The 23956-nt window shown below is 42.6% G+C and overlaps 1 protein-coding gene across 2 annotated transcripts in view; it reads right to left on the minus strand.

The window, feature by feature from the left end:
* Positions 1-23956, minus strand: part of SND1 (staphylococcal nuclease and tudor domain containing 1) — a 627617-nt gene that overhangs the window by 101106 nt on the left and 502555 nt on the right. For both annotated transcript variants that reach the window (XM_040413516.1, XM_040413515.1), the window contains exon 17: positions 12516-12704. In XM_040413516.1, coding sequence (XP_040269450.1) covers positions 12516-12704 — 189 coding nt within the window. The remainder of the gene's footprint in view (positions 1-12515; positions 12705-23956) is intronic.

The following is a 23956-nucleotide window of genomic DNA, read 5'->3' on the forward strand; positions in this document are numbered from 1 at the left end:
ATTGCACCCGCACTGAATACCGACCCATTCATTTCTATGGGGCTGTGCACACGAGCGGTGATTTTCACGCATCACTTTTGCGTTGCGTGAAAATCGCAGCATGCTCCTCTTTGTGCGTTTTTCACGTAACGCAGGCCCCATAGAAATGAATGGGGTTGCGTGAAAATCGCAAGCATCCGCAAGCAAGTGCGGATGCGGTGCGATTTTCACGCACGGTTGCTAGGAGACGATCGGGATGGAGACCTGATCATTATTATTTTCCCTTATAACATGGTTATAAGGGAAAATAATAGCATTCTGAATACAGAATGCATAGTAAAACAGCGCTGGAGGGGTTAAAAAAAAATAAAAAATCATTTAACTCACCTTAATCCACTTGCTCGCGTAGCCGGCATCTCCGTCTGTCTCTTTTACTGTATAGGACCTGTGGTGAGCATTAACTATAGTTCAAGGACCTGGGATGACGTCACTCCGGTCATCACATGGTACGTCACATGTTCTTTTACCATGGTGATTCACCATGGTAAAAGATCATGTGACGTACCATGTGATGACCAGAGTGACGTCATCCCAGGTCCTTGAACTATAGTTAATGCTCACCACAGGTCCTATACAGTAAAAGAGACAGACGGAGATGCCGGCTACGCGAGCAAGTGGATTAAGGTGAGTTAAATGATTTTTTATTTTTTTCTAACCCCTCCAGCGCTGTTTTACTATGCATTCTGTATTCAGAATGCTATTATTTTCCCTTATAACCATGTTATAAGGGAAAATAATACTATTTACAGAACACCGATCCCAAGCCCGAACTTCTGTGAAGAAGTTCGGGTTTGGGTACCAAACACGCACGATTTTTCTCACGCAAGTGCAAAACGCATTACAATGTTTTGCACTCGCGCGGAAAAATCGCGGGTGTTCCCGCAACGCACCCGCACATTTTCCCGCAACGCCCGTATTAAAGAGGCCTTAGGGCAAATCTGATCCGTTTTGGACCGCTTGTGAGAGCCCATGATAGATCTCACTAACGGAAAGCCAAAACGCTAGTGTGAAAGTAGCCTAAACCGTTGAGGGAAAAACGAAGGGTCAACTGTGCTGCTCAGAGAGCTGTACACCTTTGGCTATGCTCAGCTTCTGGAGTACGGATGCCTAATAGCTTTCTATGGATCCATGCTCCAAAATTCCATTTGTTTCTTCAAAGGTTTAGTCACACTTTAAACAAGTGCATAAGTTTATTCCCAATCCGGTATGTAAACCACAAATAAATGTAAGATGTTTGGGAGATGAACTCTAATATACTACTTACACATTATATAGCTATACATTTTCCCTTTGAGAACCTTTAAAGACCTTACCTGATAAATACCTTGGGTTATACTGCAATATTGACGCTTTTGGTGCAGTGCATGATTGTAACAATACAGATGACTGAGCCAGCATGTGGGCGGTATTTATTAACCATGTGTGCATCTCAGGCAGACATTAAGTGCTGTTATCTTGATTAAATCTTGGCATTTACAGAGTGGTGGCTCAGGTTTGATGCAGACAATGCCACGTGGCCCATGTCACTACATGTCGCCCGTCCTCCCAGTTCCCACTAATTATAGATTGTTTAAACACAAGCTGTCTTCTCTGCACGACTTCTCCTGTTTTATTCCCAGAGCCTCTGATCTGACATTACCACCTTCGGAGTGTCTGCAAGCTGAAAATAGGTAGCAACTTCATGATTTCACGATTCTTTTTTTACTGTATTAAAGGGGGAACACACACCCCAAAGCAATTCACAAGAACCCATTAAAATCAATATCATCAAGTGCTTGTTTCTCCAGTAAATTATTTAGGTGAGACTTGGCAGCTCCCCATGACATCCAGTTCCATCAGATCCATTTCAAACTACTCCGATCTATTAAGCCTATCAGACCCATATTTCCACAACGGCGAGTGGTCTCAGCACAATGGGGGAGATTATTACAGTCTTAAATTTAGACTAAAACTAGACTAGGCAGGTTGAAGATCCGCCAGATTCATCACAATGGCTCACGCATCATGATAGATTGGGTGATATATGTGACTTTTCTATTCTTTACACCACTTCTTGGCTGGCTTATTTTCTCACTTTCAGGACCTAACAGTGGCTCAATAGAAGAGCCATCAGTGAGTAGGGACGCCTTCATTGGGGAGGGCGCCTCACAGTCAGGCAGGGGGAGCACACTGGAGATGCAGACTTTTCCAACTGAACCCATTTGCCACTTAAAGCTACAACCTAGACAGCAGAGGAATCAATAAAGAAACTGGAAAATAACTGGGAATGACCCTCTACTGACTGGTAATTGATCTAAAAATCCACTACAATACGGCGTTTGACATTGGCCTCTTGACTATGTGTCTGTATACTAGAGTAGAAGATTGTTGAGCTTTTAGAGCGTCTATTAAAGGTTTTATTTTAAATTGGGTGGTTGATCTTGGCTGCAGTGATATTGGCTAATTAGTCACCCAAAGTGTTTCTAATTAGATGTTATTTCAGTAAATGCCATTTTAAAGACTCCTCTAAGCCGTGCCCCATTTTCAAACCTGTCTATTCAGGTGCAAAAAGTGCCGAAACCAAGTCTTCCTCCTCCCCGTGTCAGATATCCAGTAACTGTATGAATTAATAAATGGTCGTTACCGTTTGTAGGTGGGTCCCTGCACACAATGACATAGCTGTAAATGGACAGTGTCAGACATAAAGACCTTTGACAAGGTGAACTGAACTGCCAATTGTCATCTTGAGAAATATCAGTGACAATAGGTCTAAATAAAATATCCATAACTGTTGTTTTTTATTTATTTTTTTGAGGAAAAAAATCAAGTGTTTACTGAAACACTGGTCAGGAGAGTCAAGAGGACCTGTTCAAAGTGAAAGTGTTTGAACAGCTAGGCTAGGATACCTGCTCACCAAAATAAAACATTGCAAATGTTTGGACATAATAGAACTCACTCAACCATCAGCACTCATTTTCCATTTTGGCTCAGAGGTCCACTCTTCTCACCGGTCATGTGACAGGATCTACATGGCTCTTCCTTTGACAGCACCACATCCTGTCTGCCAATCACACAGATCACTGTGCTGCTAGCCCCGACCTCTCAGATGGAGGCAAGGAGCATAATAGCTATACCCATCTGCAGCAATTGGGGAAGGGGGGGGGGGGGGAGCGATACAGAACATGTTAATTAACGGCCATGAAATTTAGCCAGCTATGTCATAAACCCTGCTCTGTCTAAGGGAGAGAGGCCGGCAGGAGAGCAACCTAAAGTATGCGATCAGACAAGATGTCATGGCGCTGCAGGAAGCGCAACTCTGATCCGGTCACTCCTATAGGGGATAATAAAACAATTATAATAATTCAGGCTCAAACTTTTACATTTCAGTTGTTAGCCATTGGACAAACCTTTTGCAGACTTTCTTCCTTAATCACTAAATGATATGAAATTCTTTAAATGGTCGCTAATTTCAGACAACTTTGCATAAATCAATAGAAAAAGTAAATATAAGATACTTTGTAATATGCTATCATAGGAAAAAAATACCTTATTTTAGAGTAATTCGTTTTTTCCTCCCTCCCTTTTCTAAACTATCTTTATTAAATATCTGAGAAGCCTGTCTTGTGATACAAAGACTAGCTGCCTACTCACTGAAGGACCACACTACATCATCCCATAGTCTATGGAGAGGAGTGAGGAGCAGGGAGGAAGCGCTTAAACAATAAAGCTGGCAGGAGAGAGGACTGATTCAGCAGACTCAGCAGCTAATAGTAAATGTTATAGCTCTCCCAAAGTGCTTTATTCACAGCTATACAACTCAGTACTTCTTTATAAGGTCCTATATGGTGCTTCTAAATTAATTTGTGTAAGTAAGAGACAGGGAGCAGAATCTGCTGCCTGTATGCGGAGTCTATGGGCAGACATTACAGCTAGTCTCTTCCCACCAGCTCAGAGACAACTGAGGATTAGAAATGCAGTTTGCAAAGGAGAATTACTGCCCAAAACATGCTAAATACAGGTCCTATATGGTCAGATATAGTGCCATCACTGAGGTATACACAGATGGCAGCTTACTCTTTAAAGTTATTTGAAAGTATGCCTGAAAGCGTCTGGCCACTTTCACAAGTCTTTTGTGCTGTGCACACAGATGTCTTGTCGATAAAATGGCTGCTGATGGAGGTTCATGTGACCAGACAAGTCACCTCCATTCAAATAAACTGCAATGCCATCTGCACTGTTGGGAGTTGAGAGTAGGTGCAGTGTATATGGATTAGGCCGAGTCATGTGTCTGGTCACATGACCCTCAATCAGCAGCCATCTTATGGACAAAAACTTTATGCAGCCAGCACGGAAGATCTACCCAACAAGGGGAAATATAACAAAACAACCTAGAATATCAAAGGCTATATTGGTAAGTGCTATATTGTCTTACATACACATTGGTCAACAGTAGCCAGAAAGTGGTTGACCCCTTTAACACTCCTAAAGAGAGGACTTCAAGCTATCAAGATGCGTTTGAAATAATCTGGGATCCCTCATGCTTAGATTTCTTTACTGACCCCAACAACAAAAAAACGCTCAAATTGCAAGGTGCATATGTAGACCCACGACCCACTGAGGAGTTCACACTCTGCATGTGGCAGCACCAAAACCCTGATTTTGCCATTTTATTGATTATTTTTGGTTGATTAATAACAACGATGGTGGCATACAGGAGGTCTGACAGCAGATATACGTGACCGTTATAATCCCCAACTGGTAAACAGCAGGGTACAACAAAGACAAAGACGTTTGTGTATTTCAGCAGAACAGAACTCCTAAACTTGACATTTTGCTTTCAGGCGGAACAGTGGAAAGAAAAATGCTGATTTGTGCTGTTTAAAACAGGAAATTACAGGCAGAATAATACATGAAGCTTGGATCATAAATGAGGGCTACACAATACAGAGAAGAGGCACACTGATCACTCCAGGACACCAGTAATCAGAGCTTTTAACAGTATAAGAACTGGACAAACTGCAGCATGTTGTGTTGTGATGCTGTTACTAGTGTGGTGGACACCGCAGCTAACAATCTTTTTCTATTTGGGCGCCGTTGTTGTTGCCAAAACTTTATACAGTTTTCGCTCTCCTTTTATTTGGATCAGAGCACGCTCGGCTACTTTCACAAGTCCCAAAGCAACGCCGTGTCCCCGTCCTAGAGACAGGAAAGGGGACCTGCAACTATCAGATATATCCTGTGGATATAGCAAGAAACATCCCAGATGAGAATACCCCCGAATCATAAAGTGAGTGAGATTTTAAAAACTCATCCATACGCTACAGAAAATGTCGGCAATCTACACATAACTTGATTTGTGGAGTGGTCAATTTCCGTTGCGGATTTCACACCCAGAGCATTTCTGCAGCTAAATTAGCATGTGAATTTTGCCCCAAAATTTCTGCAACAAATGTGGCACATGATTGCAGCCATATATTTTTTGTTGTTGTGATTTCTGTAAGTTAATATGAAAATATATATAAATATTATATATATATATATATATATATATATATATATATATATACATACACACACACACACACACACACACTTTCTGAATTCAGCTTATTTTTTTTTTGTTTAAATACTACTACAGTAGCACAACTGCTGCTCTTATACTCCAGCTCTACCAGCAGCCTGATGAAAGGTAAACCAAATCCCAAAATGCTGCTATCGACTGCAACCAATGGGCTGTTAACCTCCAGCGGAGTCGCACTGATCTAATTAAGAAGTGTTAAATAACCCTAAAATAAATTCTTGATGTAAAGCCTTCTCCTTTTGGATACCATCTTTCGATGGATGTGGTCAGTCCATGAGGAAAACACACAAACTCTATGCACTTGAACGCTGCCTAGTTCCCCGCTGTAAATAAAATATGGCTGCACACGGTTATACATTTAAACAATAAAACTAGGGATCATTCTGGATTAAAGCTCCTTGAGCACATTTTTGATCAAACTTGTGTCACGCCCATCTACCAACATCATGGTGGCTTTTGCAGATGGGTCCCTAACACTAAGGCCCCTTTCACACGGGCGAGTATTCCGCACGGGTGCAATGCGTGATGTGAACGCATTGCACCCGCACTGAATCCTGACCCATTCATTTCTATGGGGCTGTGCACACGAGCGGTGATTCTCATGCATCACTTGTGCGTTGCGTGAAAATCGCAGCATGCTCTATATTGTGCGTTTTCCACGCAACGCAGGCCCCATAGAAGTGAATGTGGCTGCGTGAAAATCGCAAGCATCCACAAGCAAGTGTGGATGCGGTGCGATTTTCACGCACGGTTGCTAGGAGACGATCGGGATGGAGACCCGATCATTATTATTTTCCCTTATAACATGGTTATAAGGGAAAATAATAGCATTCTGAATACAGAATGCATAGTACAATAGCGCTGGAGGGGTTAAAAAATAAAAAAAAAAAATTTAACTCGCCTTAATCCACTTGATCGCGCAGCCCGGCTTCTCTTCTGTCTTCTTCTTTTCTGTGTGCAGGAAAAGGACCTGTGGTGACGTCACTCCGGTCATCACATGATCCATCACCATGGTAAAAGATCATGTGACGGACCAGGTGATGACAGGAGTGATGTCACCACAGGTCCTTTTCCTGCACACAGCAAAGAAGAAGACAGAAAAGAAGCCGGGCTGCGCGATCAAGTGGATTAAGGCGAGTTAAATTATATTTTTTTAACCCCTCCAGCGCTATTGTACTATGCATTCTGTATTCAGAATGCTATTATTTTCCCTTAACCATGTTATAAGGGAAAATAATACAATCTACAGAACACCGATCCCAAGCCCGAACTTCTGTGAAGTTTGGGTACCAAACATGCCGATTTTTCTCACGCGCGTGCAAAACGCATTACAATGTTTTGCACTCGCGCGGAAAAATCGCACATGTTCCCGCAACGCATCCACACCTTTTCTTCCAACGTCCGTGTGAAAGAGGCCTAACAGAACTGCATCTCCTGGGGCTAGGCTAAGCTTACAATTTTCATGGCGGTGTAAGAACCAGCTATATTTATACTCTGCTCAGAAGCCCTGCATGTATAACAGTGTGCCGCCATATTTTGCTTGCTGTCTGTATGTAGGTTTATGGATGCGCACCGGTGACTATACATGTGCTAGTCTAAATTTACATGAACTGTGTTTGGAGGGTAGCTCCCTCCTTTAGACTGAGCACTCCCTGAACATTTGCAAAGGACTTCTGAGCATGTAGGCTGTTCACGCATCACTGCCGGGCCCGGGCATGCACAGTGTTCTGCCCACTGTGGGCAGAGGGACAGGGATATGGAGTGCGATATAAAGAGGGACAGGAATAGGAATGCACCAGTTACTGGCGTGAAATTGGCGCATGCGCACTGCATATCTCTGTGCCTCTGACCACAGTGGGCAGAACAGTTCGCATGCCCGGGCCCGGCAGTGATGCGCGAACAGCCTACAGGGAAATATGATGTCACAGAGCCACAGGGCTGGCCTGAGCTTACTGAGGGGCGGAGTTAGGCGAGAGTGAGGTGGAGGAACTTGTGCACGTTCAGAAAACTCTCCGCCCCTGGGCACTTGCGACAGCTCATTAGCATATGATAAAAAATACTTTTTGGGCGATTTGAAGCATCAGAAGAACTAACCACGGGTAACATCTGTGTAATGTCTTTGTGCCCCACTGAACAATGTCACCTGTTGGAAACCGGTCAGGTAGGTGACAGACTCCCTTTAAATAAATAAGTACACATATTCGGTATTGCAACGTCCGTAACAATCTGCTCTATAAAAAGGTCACATGACCTAACCCCTCAGATGAACGCTATAAAAATGAATAAAAACTGTGCCAAAAGCACCAATTTTTTGGTCACCTTATCCCATAAAGTGTAATAATGAATTATCAAAAAATCATACGTACCCAAAAATGGTACCAATAAAAACCTCAACTCTTCCTGCAAAAAATGAGCCCCTACGCAAGACAAAATCGGCAGAAAAATAAATATAAGGCGTTCAGAAAATGGAGACAAAAACATATTTTTTTTCCCCAAAATTGCTTTAATATGTAAAACAAAGAAAGTAGACATATTTTATATTAGGGATGTCCCGATAACATTTTTTTAAGACCGAGTACCGATACTTTTATTTAAGTACTCACCGATACCAATTATTGTGTGGTAATGTTTTTACAGCAAACCCTGTACAAAGAAACAGCGGAGCAGATGCTGATAGCAATGAAAAAAATGAAAGCTGGAATTTGGTTGCTATGGACAACTGCCTTACTTTTACTTTGTACAACTCCCAGCATGCCCGGACAGCCTTTGGCTGTGTGGGCATGCTGGGAGTTGAAGTTTTGTAACAGTTGGAGGCACACTGGTTGGGAAACACTGGCATATAAGGAAGGGAATGGGCAAATGAGGGGAGAGAATGGGCATATAACAGTATTTCCCAACCAGTGTGCCTCCAGCTGTTGCAAAACTACAACTACAAGGTTTAGTTTTGCAACAGTTGGAGGCACACTGGTTGGGAATCACTATTATATGCCCCCCCCACACCTTATTTTATATTCACTGTTGAACATAAAATGGAGAGAAATTAACTGAATTTCTCCTCCATTTCATGCACCATACCCACCTGGCCTGCTGTAATCCTTCTGATTCGGATGCACCAGAGTGTTGGGAGGAAATGGCTTTAACTTCCTCCCAGTGCTAGGCAACCACATGGGACTTAAAAGCCGCCGCACAGAAGTCCCGCCCCCACGCCGATCAGCTGGGACACGCTGCCGTCACAACGCTGATCGGCTGGGAGTGCAGCCGCACGGAAGCCGACACGGGACCCGCCGCCGCTTCCACCGCTGATAATCTGGGACACGGGACCTGCCGCTGCACGGCCATCAGGTATCGGCGACATTTGCACGAGTACAAGTACTCGTGCAAATGTCTGGTATCGGGACATCCCTATTTGATATCATTGCATCCGTAACAACCTGCTCTATAAAAATAGCACATGATTTACCATGTTAGATGAATGTTGTAAAAAATAAAAACTGTGCCAAAACAGCCATTTTTTGGTTACCTTGCCTCAAAAAAAACATAATAGAGCAACTAAAAATCATATGTACCCCAAAATAGTACCAATATAACTGGCACCTTATCCCCTAGTTTCCAAAATGGGGTCACTTTTTGGGAGTTTGTACTGTAAGGGTGCATCAGGGGGGCTTCAAATGGGACATGGCATCTAAAAACCAGTCCAGCAAAATCTGCCTTCCAAAAACCATATGGCGCTCCTTTTCTTCTGCGCCCTGCCGTGTGCCCTTACAACAGTTTACCACCACATGTGGAGTGTTTCTGTAAACCGCAGAATCAGGGTAAAAAATATTGAGTTTTGTTCAATGTGTTAAAGAAAAAAATGGATTAAAATGGAAAATCTGCCAAAAAAGTGAAATTGAGAAATTTAATCTCCATTTTCCATTAATTCTTGTGGAACACCTAAAGAGCTAACAAACTTTGTAAAACGAGTTTTGAGTAACTTGAAGGGTGTAGTTTCTAAATGGGGTCATTTATGGGGGGTTTCCACTATGTAACTTCAGACTTGAACTGGTCCTTAAAAAATGGGTTTTGGAAATTTTCTTAAAAATTATAAGAATTGCGTCTAAAACTCTAAGCCTTCTAACGTTCTAAAATAAAATCACATTTACAAAATGATGCCAACATAAAGTAGACATATGGGGAATGTTAAGTAATAAATATTTTATGAGGTATCACTTTCTGTTTTATAAGCAGAGAAATTGAAATTGTGTAAATTGCTAATTTTTATAAATTTTTGGTACCTTTGGAATTTTTTCATAAATAAAGGTGAAATATATTGACTCAAATTTATGACTATCATGAAGTACAATGTGTCACGAGAAAATCTCAGAATGGCTTGGATAAATAAAAGTGTTCCAAAGCTATTACCACATAAAGTGACATGTCAGATTTGCAAAAAATAGTCTGGGCAGAAGGGCGAAAACTGGACCGGGGTAGAAGGGGTTAAAAGATTAACAGCTTTTCAAGAAAATAGAATATTGAGATAGTGTCACAAGATCTCTATCCAATATGTGTCTACGTGGCCACTCAGGGCTGTGCTGTGAACTGTAGCCTGTCAAGAGTTTTTCTAGCATGTTGCAAAACTGCATTGAACTGATTTTAGGAAAAATCTACGTCTATTAACAAATTCAAGTGAAGGTAAGGGGGGGGATACATCTGTATACGCCGTATGCAAGCCATTGTGAGCGTACATGTTTATGTTGAGAGATCTAGAAACCAAAGGTTCTCTTCTATGTATAGCTAGCATTACATGGAGATTAACATCCCCATCCAGAGGCCTTCATTCTATAACCCCATTTAATAACCTCTTATCATTCACAAGAGTCTGCAGTTTGTTTTAGTGACACAGCTTTTCCAGATAATCCAACCTTAGCCTGGTTTAATGAACGTAAATCTTCATCAGATCTTTGATTCAAACTTTTGTGTGTCAAAGAGATCAACATCTGTTGAGACTCCCAAATGCAGAGTTTAGCCTTTTTAACCAGGTTTACAATGCTAAGCAGGCGTTTGTATGAAATGGGATTTACAGAAGCACAGGAACAGCTTGCCGGAGATTAGAATCATACTACAGATTTCCTGTCACCTCCAAGAAAATGAGAAACCACAAGTGCACACTGCACGAATGATCAACTTCACAACCATTTAAAAACTGCAGTCACACAGTAATCCCATTTATGATAAAGTTTTCTCCTAATCTACGAACACGAACTACGAATTTTTATTCTTTAAAGCTTTGCAATGTAATTAACTTTAATCACATTGGTAATAGTTGTTCATCCTTTCAAAGGGGTCATTTGTTTCCTATATTGATGATTGATCTTCAGGATAGGTTATCAATATCAGATTGGTGGGGTCCGACTCCCAACACCCCACCAATCAGCTGTTTTAACAATACGAAGCTCTGCTGCGAGTGCTGCATTCTCTTCATTGTTTACCTGCTTGCCATCAATATTACAGTGGCAGAGCAGTGAAATTAAAGCCCCGCCATCCCATTCACTTGAATGGGAAAGAGCAGTTGTAGCTATTTTAAGGACACTGCTCACTGCAGCAATTTCAGGGGCGAGCAGGTAAATAGAGAAGAGAACACAGATCTCATATGAGTGCTGCAGTCTGTTCAAACAGCTGACTGGCAGGGGTGCCGGAAGTAGCACTCCTGCCAATCTGATATTGAGAACTTATCCTGAGGATAGGTCATCCAAATAGGAAACCAGACAAACTCCTTGAAGGTTAAAATACGTATGACCACTTGACATTATAGAATAAGTTAAGAATCAAAATGAGGACCCTCTTGTTTTCCGAAATCTGACTCACTGCAATAAAAAGCGACAGTGGGTTTATGGCTGCCTCTCCACTAACATCAGGTATAAAGGATGCTTTAAAGCAGGCATGCTCAACCTGCGGCCCTCCAGCTGTGGAAAAACTACAACTCCCAGCATGCCAGAACAGCCTACAGCTATCAGCCTACAACAGTGCATTGTGGGAGTTGTAGTTTCACAACAGCTGGAGGGCCACAGGTTGAGCATGGCTGCTTTAAAGAATCTAAAGGATAATGTCGAACAGGCTTAGACTACTTTAACACCTGCGTTAATTTTTTTTTTATTTTTTGTTCATGATAATGCAAACGGATCCGTTTTGACTTACACTCAAAGTCAATGGGAGGCGGATCAGTTTTCAATTGCACCATATTGTGTCAGTGAAACAGATCCGTCCCCATTGACTTACATTGTAAGTCAGGATGGATCCGTTTGGCTCCGCATTCTGTGCTCTGTGTCAGACTGTGGCTACAAAGTCCTATGGTGCAAGTTGTCCTGGCCAGATAATGGTTGTCAATATTAGTTTACTGTACCAAGCCTGTTCTGTCCGATTATGACATCTACCTCTGTCACCGTTCACCTTTCTAGTCACTAGCAATAAATAGTACATTCTTCACATTCACCGTCATCGGTACATATTGGGCAATACAAAGCAACATTTATTTTATTAAAGAATATATCTATTCATATATGCTGCAGTCTGGATAAAGAGTCCAATTTCAAAAAAGGGAAGAAAAAAATCAAAGACTTGGCTACCATTTACCATGTAATATTTAGGGTACAAAACTTTGCCAACTCGATTAACATTTATAAAGGATGGAGCTCTAAAACGCCTATATAGAGACAGATCTCCCAGAGAACGTACTGGTTACCTGCAGCCACCACTAGAGGAAGTTTAGGAGCATACTGCATATTGAATTAGAAAATAAAACGACGTATGAACAGCATATGCAGTAAGCTCCTTCTAGCAGCTATAAGTAGACAGTATGTTATCTTTTAGATCCAAGTCTATAAAGGGGATTTGAATCTATCAGAAAATTGTAAAATGCTCCCAGGAAACCTGTGCCTACCTTTTCTTTCTTTTCCTTGGCCGTTTCTTCTGCAGACACTAGAGTCTTGTAGTAGTTGCTGCGCTCTGCAGTGAAATGGACCTTGGAAAGGGCATGTTCCACAAGAGCAACTGACAGGTTGACACCATCCACATGAAGCCACCCAATAAAGTTACCGGCCTTGTCCATTGCTTCCACTTCCACCTCCACCTGGAAAAAACAAGATGCAATTAGTTCTCCTGTAGTTAACTGTTGAGATGCATGTTACAGCTGCTCAGCATACTTTTTTCTTCTAGAGAATGAAAAAAATATATATATATAAAAAAAAGGGAAGCTGACCACAAAGTGTGAATAGACCGACAATGAAAGCAGTCAGCCATTAGTGCTCCATGTAAACCCTCCCAAATGAGTCTCGGTAAAGGCACATGGCCTCCCCAACTACAGTGCACGTATTATACCGTAGATGACCTCCTTTAAATCACTCCAAAGTACAGGTCAATCCCATCTTCTACTTTATTGAGCTTACTTTATCCTACTGGCATGGAAAAAAACTAACAAAAAACAACAAATTGCTGCCTACCAATGACAGCTGTGTTCCAGAAAGCGAGGATAATCAATACAGTCAGATTCAGATGCTCAAACCACACATGACATAGCAGGAGCTATCGCCCTTGTCAAAGATACAGTAAAGTAATCAATCTATCCTGTAACCAAGGAGCGCAGGAAGAGGCCACAGGATGACATGCTAAATAGCACACACCAAGACATCCCAAAGTCCATAAACCTCACAAGGTGAAAGGGAGGTGGTTCAATGTTCGTGAACTTTGAATCTGCTTTTTGTAAATAAACCTGTGTCACACGGACCCCAAATAAGAGCATCACAATTTATTACTTTGCAAAGAGAACACAAACGTCTCATGGAGACACACTTGCCAGGACAAAATGAACCTAAGTGACCATACTAGTCATAAATTAAGAGATGGAGAGGACAGATTTTTAATGTTTTGGCCTGCATCTTCATTTTCCATGCATTAAGCTACAATCAATTCATGTCCTCAGTCCTTTCAATGTGTCAATTTTTTTAATATATCCATGTCACTTTCTACAATAAAAAAATATAAATAAAAAATCTTGAAGTTTTCACGCTGATCACTGAGCCTTAAATCTGTAGCGATCCCTTCCATTCAGTCATCTTATTACCATCAAAGGCATGAATACAATGAAAGGTAATACATATAAATAACACAAGATCCATCATTCACAATAGCGGACCTTTGCATAAGTCACAGACAGAGGTGTACAGACATCTCATTGCAAAAATTTGTATGGCACCCCGCAATGAGATGTATGCCAACATACGATTCTCTTTTATTAAGTCAAGAAAGATGTTAGTTAGGGCCCATTCACACGACCATATGTACGGATCCGTAGCCGCTCCGCAATTTTGCGGAAGGTCTGCGGATCCATTCATTTCTATGGGCCCTCAAAAGATGCGTACAGCACACTGTGTGCCGTTCGCATCCGTTATTCCGTACCGCGGCTCCGCAGAAAAGATAGAACATGTCCCATTCTTATCGGCAATCGCGGACAAGAATAAGCATTTTCTATTATGGTTGCGGCCCGCAAATTGCGGAACACACATGGCCGGTGTCCGTGTTTTGCGGATCCGCAAAGCCATACGGTAGTGTGAATGGGCCCTAAGGAAGATGTCATTCTGCCTCACCCAATTTTCCAGACTGCTGCAAAAAGTGAAACAGGTTCTTCAGAAGCATGGCACCGTTTCTGAACACCATATTGCTCAATGTAATTACATAAGATAACCATTGCCATGGGGAGTTCTGTGCATAGGAATTTATACAGTTGCCACTGAACTTGAAGGAACTTGAATGAAAACTAAAAATGCTTATACACTGAGCTCTAGAACGCTCTCCCATAGAAACCAATGAGTTCTCTCCAAATTACAGGTTACTACGGTCCATGCAGCTGCTGAAACAAATGTCAGAGCCACTGTTACAGGGCTGCAGCTCAGGAAAGATGACCACCCCATAATCATGTACAGAAGAATTATGAAAGCTAAATTCAGAAAATAAACAGATAATGTCTTCCAGTATGTGGTTTTAATTAGTAAGAAAAATAAGCCTAGGAAATATATTCTACTAAGATGAAGACAAAGAAAGATACAGGAGCTCCCCATTTTCTTCTGTAAAGCAGAGCTTTTAGGGAAAAAAATATTATACAGTCAGGTCCATAAATATTGGGACATCGACACAATTCTAACATTTTTGGCTCTATACACCACCAAAATGGATTTGAAATGAAACAAACAAGATGTGCTTTAACTGCAGACCGTCAGCTTTAATTTGAGGGTATTTACATCCAAATCAGGTGAACGGTGTAGGAATTACAACAGTTTGCATATGTGCCTCCCACTTGTTAAGGGACCAAAAGTAATGGGACAGAATAATAATCATAAATCAAACTTTCCCTTTTTTAATACTTGGTTGCAAATCCTTTGCAGTCAATTACAGCCTGAAGTCTGGAAGACATGGACATCACCAGACGCTGGGTTTCATCCCTGGTGATGCTCTGCCAAGCCTCTACTGCAAGTGTCTTCAGTTCCTGCTTGTTCTTGGGGCATTTTCCCTTCAGTTTTTTCTTCAGCAAGTGAAATGCATGCTCAATCGGATTCAGGTCAGGTGATTGACTTGGCCATTGCATAATATTCCACTTCTTTCCCATAAACTCTTTGGTTGCTTTTGCAGTATGCTTTGGGTCTAGGGGTGGGCGATATGGCCTAAAATCTATATTGCGATATAATTTTAAGCATGTGCGATATGCGATATATATTGCGATATATTGTTTTCTATATTTGGGGGGGCGTGTTTAAACTTTTTTTTACTTTTTATTTAATAACGATTAGTCTCCTTAAGGGCTAGAACGTAGAACCCTTGTCATATTCACCCTAACAGAGCTCTATTAGGGTGAATAGGACTTTACACTCTCCCTGCTGCCCTGTGCTTTGTGCACACAGCAGCAGGGAGCTGATCCCCCTCCCCTAAACGGTGCCATCCCCAGATCCACCCCCCCTCCCCTAAACGGTGCCATCCCCAGATCCACCCCCCCTCCCCTAAACGGTGCCATCCACAGATCCCCCCCTCCCCTAAACGGTGCCATCCACAGATCCCCCCCCTCCCCTAAACGGTGCCATCCACAGATCCCCCCCTCCCCTAAACGGTGCCATCCACAGATCCCCCCCCCCCCTCCCCTAAACGGTGCCATCCACAGATCCCCCCCCCTCCCCTAAACGGTGCCATCCACAAATCCCCCCCCCCCTAAACGGTGCCATCCACAGATCCCCCCCCTCCCCTAAACGGTGCCATCCACAGATCCCCCCCCCTCCCCTAAACGGTGCCATCCACAGATCCCCCCCCCCCTAAACGGTGCCATCCACAGATCCCCCCCCCTCCCCTAAACAGTGCCATCCACAGATCCCCCCCCCCCCCCCCTAAACGGTGCCATCCACAGATCCCCCCCTCCCCTAAACGGTGCCATCCACAGATCCCACAAATCAAATTGGCTTCTCAGGAGATATATATGTTAAAGGCATCTCATTCAGTAGTACTGCCTATATATGCCTTTAACATATATATCTCCTGAGAAGCCAATTTGATTCTAAAGGGTTAATTTAATTCATCCTGTAATCTAAACTCTGTGTCATCTGTCCCTTCTCTTATCTCTCTGCTCCTTATCACTGCTGCAACAAGAGCCGACAGCCTCAGTGTAATGTAACCTGCTCTACAGTCTGACTCTCGGCTCTTTTAACTCAATGAATCGAATGAGTCACTGACTGAGTCGGATCTTTAGATTCTTTTGACTCATTCGATTCCTTTAGACTCCCTGACCCTGCACTACTCCGAGGACTCGAGTCAGAGCTGCTAGTGTGCTGTGCTTGCCTTGCCCCCTCAGCTCTGGTCGGTGATTGGTTGGTGGGCGGGGAGGGGCTGGCAGAAGCAGCTTCCACTCTAAGATCATATTACTGACTCCTCCCAGTCCCGCCCTCAGGCTCCTGCTCCAGCGTGAGGTGAGCTGTATTGTCTGTGTGCTGTGATGAGCCGATTCAAACGGATCGGATCATTCAAGTGAATCGACTCCTCCGGTTCACTGAACTGAATCGATTCAAATGAACGATTCGTTCATGAACCGGACATCACTAGTTACCGGAGCTAAGACCTAGTAAGGTATACAGTAAAGAGATCACCAATTAATAAAGTTAAAGTTACTGATTAGTTTTTAAATGTTCTACTGTCAGCGGCGTGGCCCTGTATGTTCTAACCCCCAGGCAAGCGTCCCTGTCACCATGGGAACGCCTGGGGGTTAGAATATACCATCGGATTTGAGTTTTCACGCGCTCACTGAGATCGTGAAAACTCAATTATTTACTGTCAGTCCCTCCCCTCCTCCTCTGTTCTCATTGGTGGTCAGCGGCAGCCGCGCACAGTGGGGAGGGACTCTCTCCTTCTCCACTGTGCTGGCTCAGGATCATATCGCGGTCCGGCGATATACTCAAAATCCATATCGTGGCACAAATTTATATCGCATATCGCCTATATCGTCTATATCGCCCACCCCTATTTGGGTCATTGTCCATCTGCACTATGAAGCACCGTCCAATGAGTTTGGCTGAATATAAGCAGATAATATTGCCCGAACACTTCAGAATTCATCCTGCTGCTTTTGTCAGCAGTCACATCATCAATAAATACAAGAGAACCAGTTCCATTGGCAGCCATCCATGCCCACAACCACCATGCTTCACTGATGAGGTGGTATGCATAGGATCATGAGCAGTTCCTTTCCTTCTCCATACTCTTCTCTTCCCATTACTCTGGTACAAATTGATCTTGGTCTCATCTGTCCATAGGATGTTGTTCCAGAACTGTGAAGGCTTTTTAAGATGTAATTTGGCAAACTCTAATCCGGCCTTCCTGTTTTTGAGGCTCACCAATGGTTTACATCTTGTGGTGAACCCTCTGCATTCACTCTGGTGAAGTCTTCTCTTGATTGTTGACTTTGACACACATACACCTACCTCCTGGAGAGTGTTCTTGATCTGGCCAACTGCTGTGAAGGGTGTTTTCTTCACCAGGGAAAGAATTCTTCGGTCATCCACCACAGTTGTTTTCCATGGTCTGCCGGGTCTTTTGGTGTTGCTGAGCTCACCGGTGCGTTACTTCTTTTTAAGAATATTCCAAACAGTTGTTTTGGCCGCGCCTAATGTTTTTTCTATCTCTCTGATGGGTTTGTTTTGTTTTTTCAGCCTAATGATGGCTTGCTTCACTGATAGTGACAGCTCTTTGGATCTCATCTTGAGAGTTGACAGCAACAGATTCCAAATGCAAATAGCACACTTGAAATGAACTCTGGACCTTTTATCTGCTCATTGTAATTGGGATAATTAGGGAATAACACACACCTGGCCATGGAACAGCTGAGAAGCCAATTGTCCCATTACTTTTAGTCCCTTAACAAGTGGTAGGCACATATGCAAACTGTTGTAATTCCTACACCGTTCACCTGATTTGGATGTAAATACCCTCAAATTAAAGCTGACAGTCTGCAGTTAAAACACATCTTGTTTGTTTCATTTCAAATGCATTGTGGTGGTGTATAGAGCCAAAAATGTTAGAATTGTGTCGATGTCCCAATATTTATGGACCTGACTGTATATAAGGTCTATTAACCTGGATGAGTCTTGCTAGAAATATGGGCTCAACTTTATGGCAAGCTTTTCTAGGTTGAAATTTCCATCTACAAAGATAGCTTCCGCAAGTTTTATTATACTGTTGCACTGATATTTTATAGATTGACAAAGTATGTTTAAGATAGTCATCCCAATAAAGGATTTCTTCTTTCTTTTTTCCCGGCAATGTAATGCCTAATGTCTACACCGAGGACATAACTAATGGGTATTAACACTAACAGCTTCGGGGACCCAGTTTAGGTACTGGGCAGGGCATAAACCCATCAATCTGCCCTTTTCCTTTGTCACCAACGCAATCTGCATTTATTGTAGTATAGAAGGAATTAAAGGGGTTGGCCACTTGTGACCAATGTGTATGTAAGATAACTATCACAATTACAAATATAGGCTTTGTTGATATTCTGTGCGGTTCTCTATATTTCATAAGCCATGCCCGCTTGCTAGGCTTGTCCATAAGGTCCTGTCCATAAGATGGCTGCTGATGGACACTACACCTGCACTAAGCAGGTGTAGTGTATAAACCTCGAAGCACGGACACATCCCGGACATGGATGAATCAACTTGGAAAGGAAAAGTAAAGTCCAGCTTCTAAAATTATTGATCCTTTACTTAATGCGGTTACAAAATCTGTTTCCAAACAACACTGGGTACACAGTTTACACGTATCGGACCCCACAATCCTTACTCATTACAATAGTACCTAACCCCCATCACACCTGTCCGAAAGGACTATGGTGTCATGTGATTTTCAAGTTCGGGTGATAAATAAAACCTGGAAAATTTCTATAACATCCAATACATACGAGCAAGAAATGATGAACAAAGAAAGAAAAGAAAAAAAAGATACTTTACATAAACGCCATACAAAAAAATGCCGTTTAAAACCTAACAGCAAAAAGACATTACTGGTATTGCAAAATTAAACCATATCTTCTATTGAGGCCGGTTGGAAAACATGTTCCCAGTTCGAACATCCAGAAAGCCTCTGCTGAGAAGCTTTTTCTTCTAATCACCGCCCCTAACAGGTGGGGTAACCCTTTCCACTCCCTGGACCTAGTAAATGGATTTCAGAAACCCACTAGCATCTGATAATGTTTTACATTGTAGTAATATGTTTAACCTTTGTAGAAACAGTGGTACTAACCGTCTATAGCACACCACTAATCAGTGTAACATGCAAAGAGGGAAACCATTGCTTTTAAGATTTGTCAATAGGAGAAAAAAAATATTTCCTAGCTGTGACATTTCAGAAGTGTGATTATGCTACAGCAAAGATCGATCAGTGCTCCACCCAGAGTATTCTAGAATTGTACATTTTAAGAGAAAAAAAAAAAAAACCTTAAGCCCTCTATTCAAAACAATTATTGTTGGATCGAATAAGGGTACTTTCACACTTGCGTTAAAGTTTTCCAGTATTGAGTTCTGTCACAGGGGCTCAATACCGGAAAAAAACGCTTCAATTTTACCTTAATGCATTCTGAATGGAAAGCATTCCGTTCAGGATGCATCAGAATGTCTTCAGTTCAGTCCCTCTTATGGTATTTGGCCGTAGAAAATACCGCAGCTTGCTACGGTATTTTCACCGGCCAAAATTCCAGAACTGGCATTAATTTCCATTGAAATATATCAATGGATCCGGTTTTCCAGTCTGACCATGCGCAGACCTTTAAACATGTGAAAAAAATAAATACCGGATCCGTTTTTCAATGCTTTTGTCAGACTGATCCGCATCCGGAAACAAATGCTGTCCGTTTGCATACAGATTTCCGGATCCGGCAGTCAGAATCCAATAACGCAAGTGTTATAGTACCCTAAGTGTGAATGAATATGTGTGAATGTAATGATGATAAATGTAAATGATTATAATATTAAAGCAAAATGATAAGTTTATTGGTGAAAACTATAAAAGTGAAAGGAGGCTCTAGTACTCTGTTGGACCACCTCTAGCCTGGATACAAGGTGAGATACGGCTGAACATGAAGGCATATGGGTCATGTATGGTATTGTGAGCACATTTGCAGCCAGGCCTGTATATCCTGCACACTCATAGGCTGCTGAAGCTGGCGTCCTAGCAGGCACCATAAATGCTCAGTTGGCGATAAATCTGGTTACCGGGCAGGACAAGGAAATGTTGGAATCTGGAGGAGACATTCTTGGGAAATCCTTGCTGTGTGTGGGTAAGCATAAGGCCTCATGCACACAACCGTATGTATATTGTAGTCCTCAAACCGTGGATCCGCAAATTTAGGATACCGGCTGCGTGCATGCTGCATTTTCCTAACAGAACTGCCTATTGTTGTCCGCAAAAAGGCTTCCTGTGTAGGGGAAAGAATTATCCTGCTTAAAATGGCAGTTGGAAGCCCTGTCACAAGATGCAACATGTGGCCACAGGATGCCCTGCACATATCTTTGAGCGGTTAGTGTTTTTGCATCACTACTAGGGGTGAATGGCATCATATGCAATGGCGACCCAGATCACCCCACCAGCAGTTTGAGCAGTATGTCGCTCTACAGCAAAGGAAGGATTGAACCTCTCACCATGAAGTCTCCATACTTGACCCAGAGTGTCACTGGACCCAAAACAGAACCTGGATTTGTCAATAAGATCATATGTTTCCAGTCTGTAGCAGTCCAGATTTTTCATTGATGACAACATTGGAATGTATCAAAACAACCATCCTGTTTCTCTCAGTACAACAATGCGCCATCTTTCAGTCTGCCTACTGGGTAAAATGTCTTTGAGTGTGTTGGAGAGGCATGTGTAGCAGTCAATCTCTCACCAAGAGGCACACTATCCAAAAGTGGCTTCTGAGGGCCTTTTTATAGGGCAGTTGGGGAAGCACTTTTATGCCCCATGTGTGTAATCATTTACATATCTGCCTGAAGGCCCCTTTACACTGCACAATTTAGCAGACAATTGTCAGGAAGGAAGCTTTCCTTCCCAGCAAGCGCTTGCGCTTCACTTAAGGAGACTGCTGCATTTACATGCAGCCATCTCCTCCACAGTATGGGGAGGAGCGATCGCTAATGCTATTCCTCATCTCCCATACAGAATGATTGTTTGTCGGCAGCTTAGACAGCATGGGAGGACTGCACCAAAGATGTTAGTAGTGGTGAGCGAACTGAGCTTCAGATCAGAGATCCACTTTGGTTTTAATGCGGTTTCCACGTACAGCATCAAAATGTATTGCCTCTGTGTAGGCAGAATTACACGAGACTTCAGTGAATTAATTTGGTAATCACCTGGACTTTAAAAACATTTTAAAATCCTAAGGCCTCTTTCACATGAACTATACGGATTGTGTCAGGATGCGTTCAGTGAAACTCACGCCATTTTACAAGTTCAGTCAGTTTTGTCTGGATTTGCGCAAATTTTTTCCGTTTTGATGCATTTTTCATTATTCATATTTTTTGCCATAGTCGCCCAGCACTAGCATATAGTCATGTTACATACACATTGGTCACCAGTTGCCGGAAAGTGGCCAACCCCTTTAAATGTGTCCTAGGTGTTTCCAAGTCTGCTCACATGGTGAAGCAAGCTACAGGAGGGGAAGGTAGCTAGTCCACCATGAGGGCTGTGTGAAAGAAGCTAGTGGGGGCTCTGTGGCTGGCTATGTACTGGAGGCACAATATGGAAGCACTGACCACATGCAGTTTTCCACAGTTTTCACCTTTGACAAAATTCCACAAAAGACTCATCTGCAAATTACCAAACAAGGGAAGATAGAAGACTTCTAAGTATGCTCATGTTTTAAAGGGAACCTGTCACCTGGATTTTGTGTATAGAGCTGAGGACATGGGTTGCTAGATGGCCGCTAGCACATCCGCAATATCCAGTCCCCATAGCTCTGTGTGCTTTTATTGTGTAAAAAACCCGATTTGTTACATATGCAAATTAACATAAAAGAGTCATATCTTACTCGTGTGACCAGAGAAGAGTCATATTTTCAAGCTCTGACTCATCTCAGGTTAATTTGCATATGTATCAAATCAGTTTTTTTTACACAATAAAAGCACAGAGAGCTATGGGGACTGGGTATTGTGGATGTGCTAGCGGCCATCTAGCAACCCATGTCCTCAGCTCTATACCCAAAATCCAGGTGACAGGTTCCCTTTAAGAAACATAAGCACATCCAATGAAATCACCAGCAGATTTCTGGGGGGGGAATGAGAATATTAACAGTATAGTGGTGAATTCCCATACAAAAGGTTTACCTTGTGGTCCATAGAAAATGCTAAAAATATTGCTATATACATAGGACATAATGAATGGACACATATCAATGTCAATGTGACAGGAAGAAGAGCAGGTGCCAGGTTAAGGTGATCTGCGGCAGGTCCATTCATCTTCTCGTTGGCCAGGAGCGGGACAAGGAGCTGCCGTAATGAACCATGCTTGTTCTGTCCTCAACACTTCTGCCTGACATTAGCTGTGAATTCTGCTGCTTCAGTAAATAATCCTCTCGTAAAACCTTGAAACAGGGCACTTTTCCTGACAACTCCCTGAAATATGCAACTTTTGTGTCTTGCCAAAGCTGAAAAAATAAATAAAATAAATGACTTCATAAAATAAATTGTGGCTGTGCTAGAAATATGGCCCCTAGCTGCAGTAAATCGCCAGGATTCAGGGCAGGGGAGGGCGACCTTCAGATGATACATCCCCACGCACACACTAGCTTTTAATTTGTCTTATTGTGTATTATGAAAAATGAATGTACCAGCAAGCAAAATTAATCAGCGAAGGAGTAAATGTGGATTGTTTTTCCATTAGAGACTCCAGCTCCAGAGATGACCTAAGGCACATCCACACAGCACCATTTGTACATGAAGTGCCTGTGTGCTGGGAGAAGAGTGGGGGGGCCTGTGACCCGCTTGTTTATTGATGGTCGGAGGGAAATACCCTGGCCACTCGCTCTGGTAGACAGGATTAGCGGACACAGTATAGAATTAGGGGCCATCTATGGGATGAGGAACAGAATAGGGTCTTCTATGAAAAGAATTCACTACTCTCCACCTGATACTCATCCCTATTATCTGAAGTATATGAAATATATCTGAATGTAACATCACTGACCGTCACCTTAATTATTTTTGGGGTAACAATTTTAATAAGAATTAATAAAATATGTTTTAATGGGTTGTTTTTGCTGGAGTCTACATGCGGCAATTCTGCCTCAAAGAGTCCTTGCTGATAGCAGCACCAACCTGTTTTAATGCCAAACAGGTAGCAAACCTTCACCCAGACACAAGGCTCCCAGATCCCAACACAGAGACATGGCTTTTAAGCCCAGCTGCCTATTTAAAGGACAGCCAGGTGCTGCCAAAACACGGACGGGCACTTAAAATCCGGTCCAGTATTTGACCTCACCTGACTGTAAATCAGCCCAGCAGCACATGCTGGGAGGAAAATACCTGTTTTCCCAGACAAAACCTCTTACTGTGTGACAATTCTTAAAGGGCATCTGTCAGATTTGTACCTGTGAAACTGGCTGACCTGTTACACGGCAGCTGAAGACATCTGTGTTGGTCTCATGTTCATATGTGCTCACATTGCTGAGAAAATATTTTTGTAGGATTTTGTAGGAGCAATGGAGTTGTTGCCGTTACATCTAGAGTCTCTGCTCTCTCTGCAACTGCTACGCCCTCTGTACTCTGACAGGACCAGGCATGACGAGATTTACGCTGCCTGGCCCTGTCAAAG

Source organism: Bufo bufo, chromosome 1 (genome assembly GCF_905171765.1).
Source record: "Bufo bufo chromosome 1, aBufBuf1.1, whole genome shotgun sequence".
Lineage (NCBI taxonomy): Eukaryota > Metazoa > Chordata > Amphibia > Anura > Bufonidae > Bufo > Bufo bufo.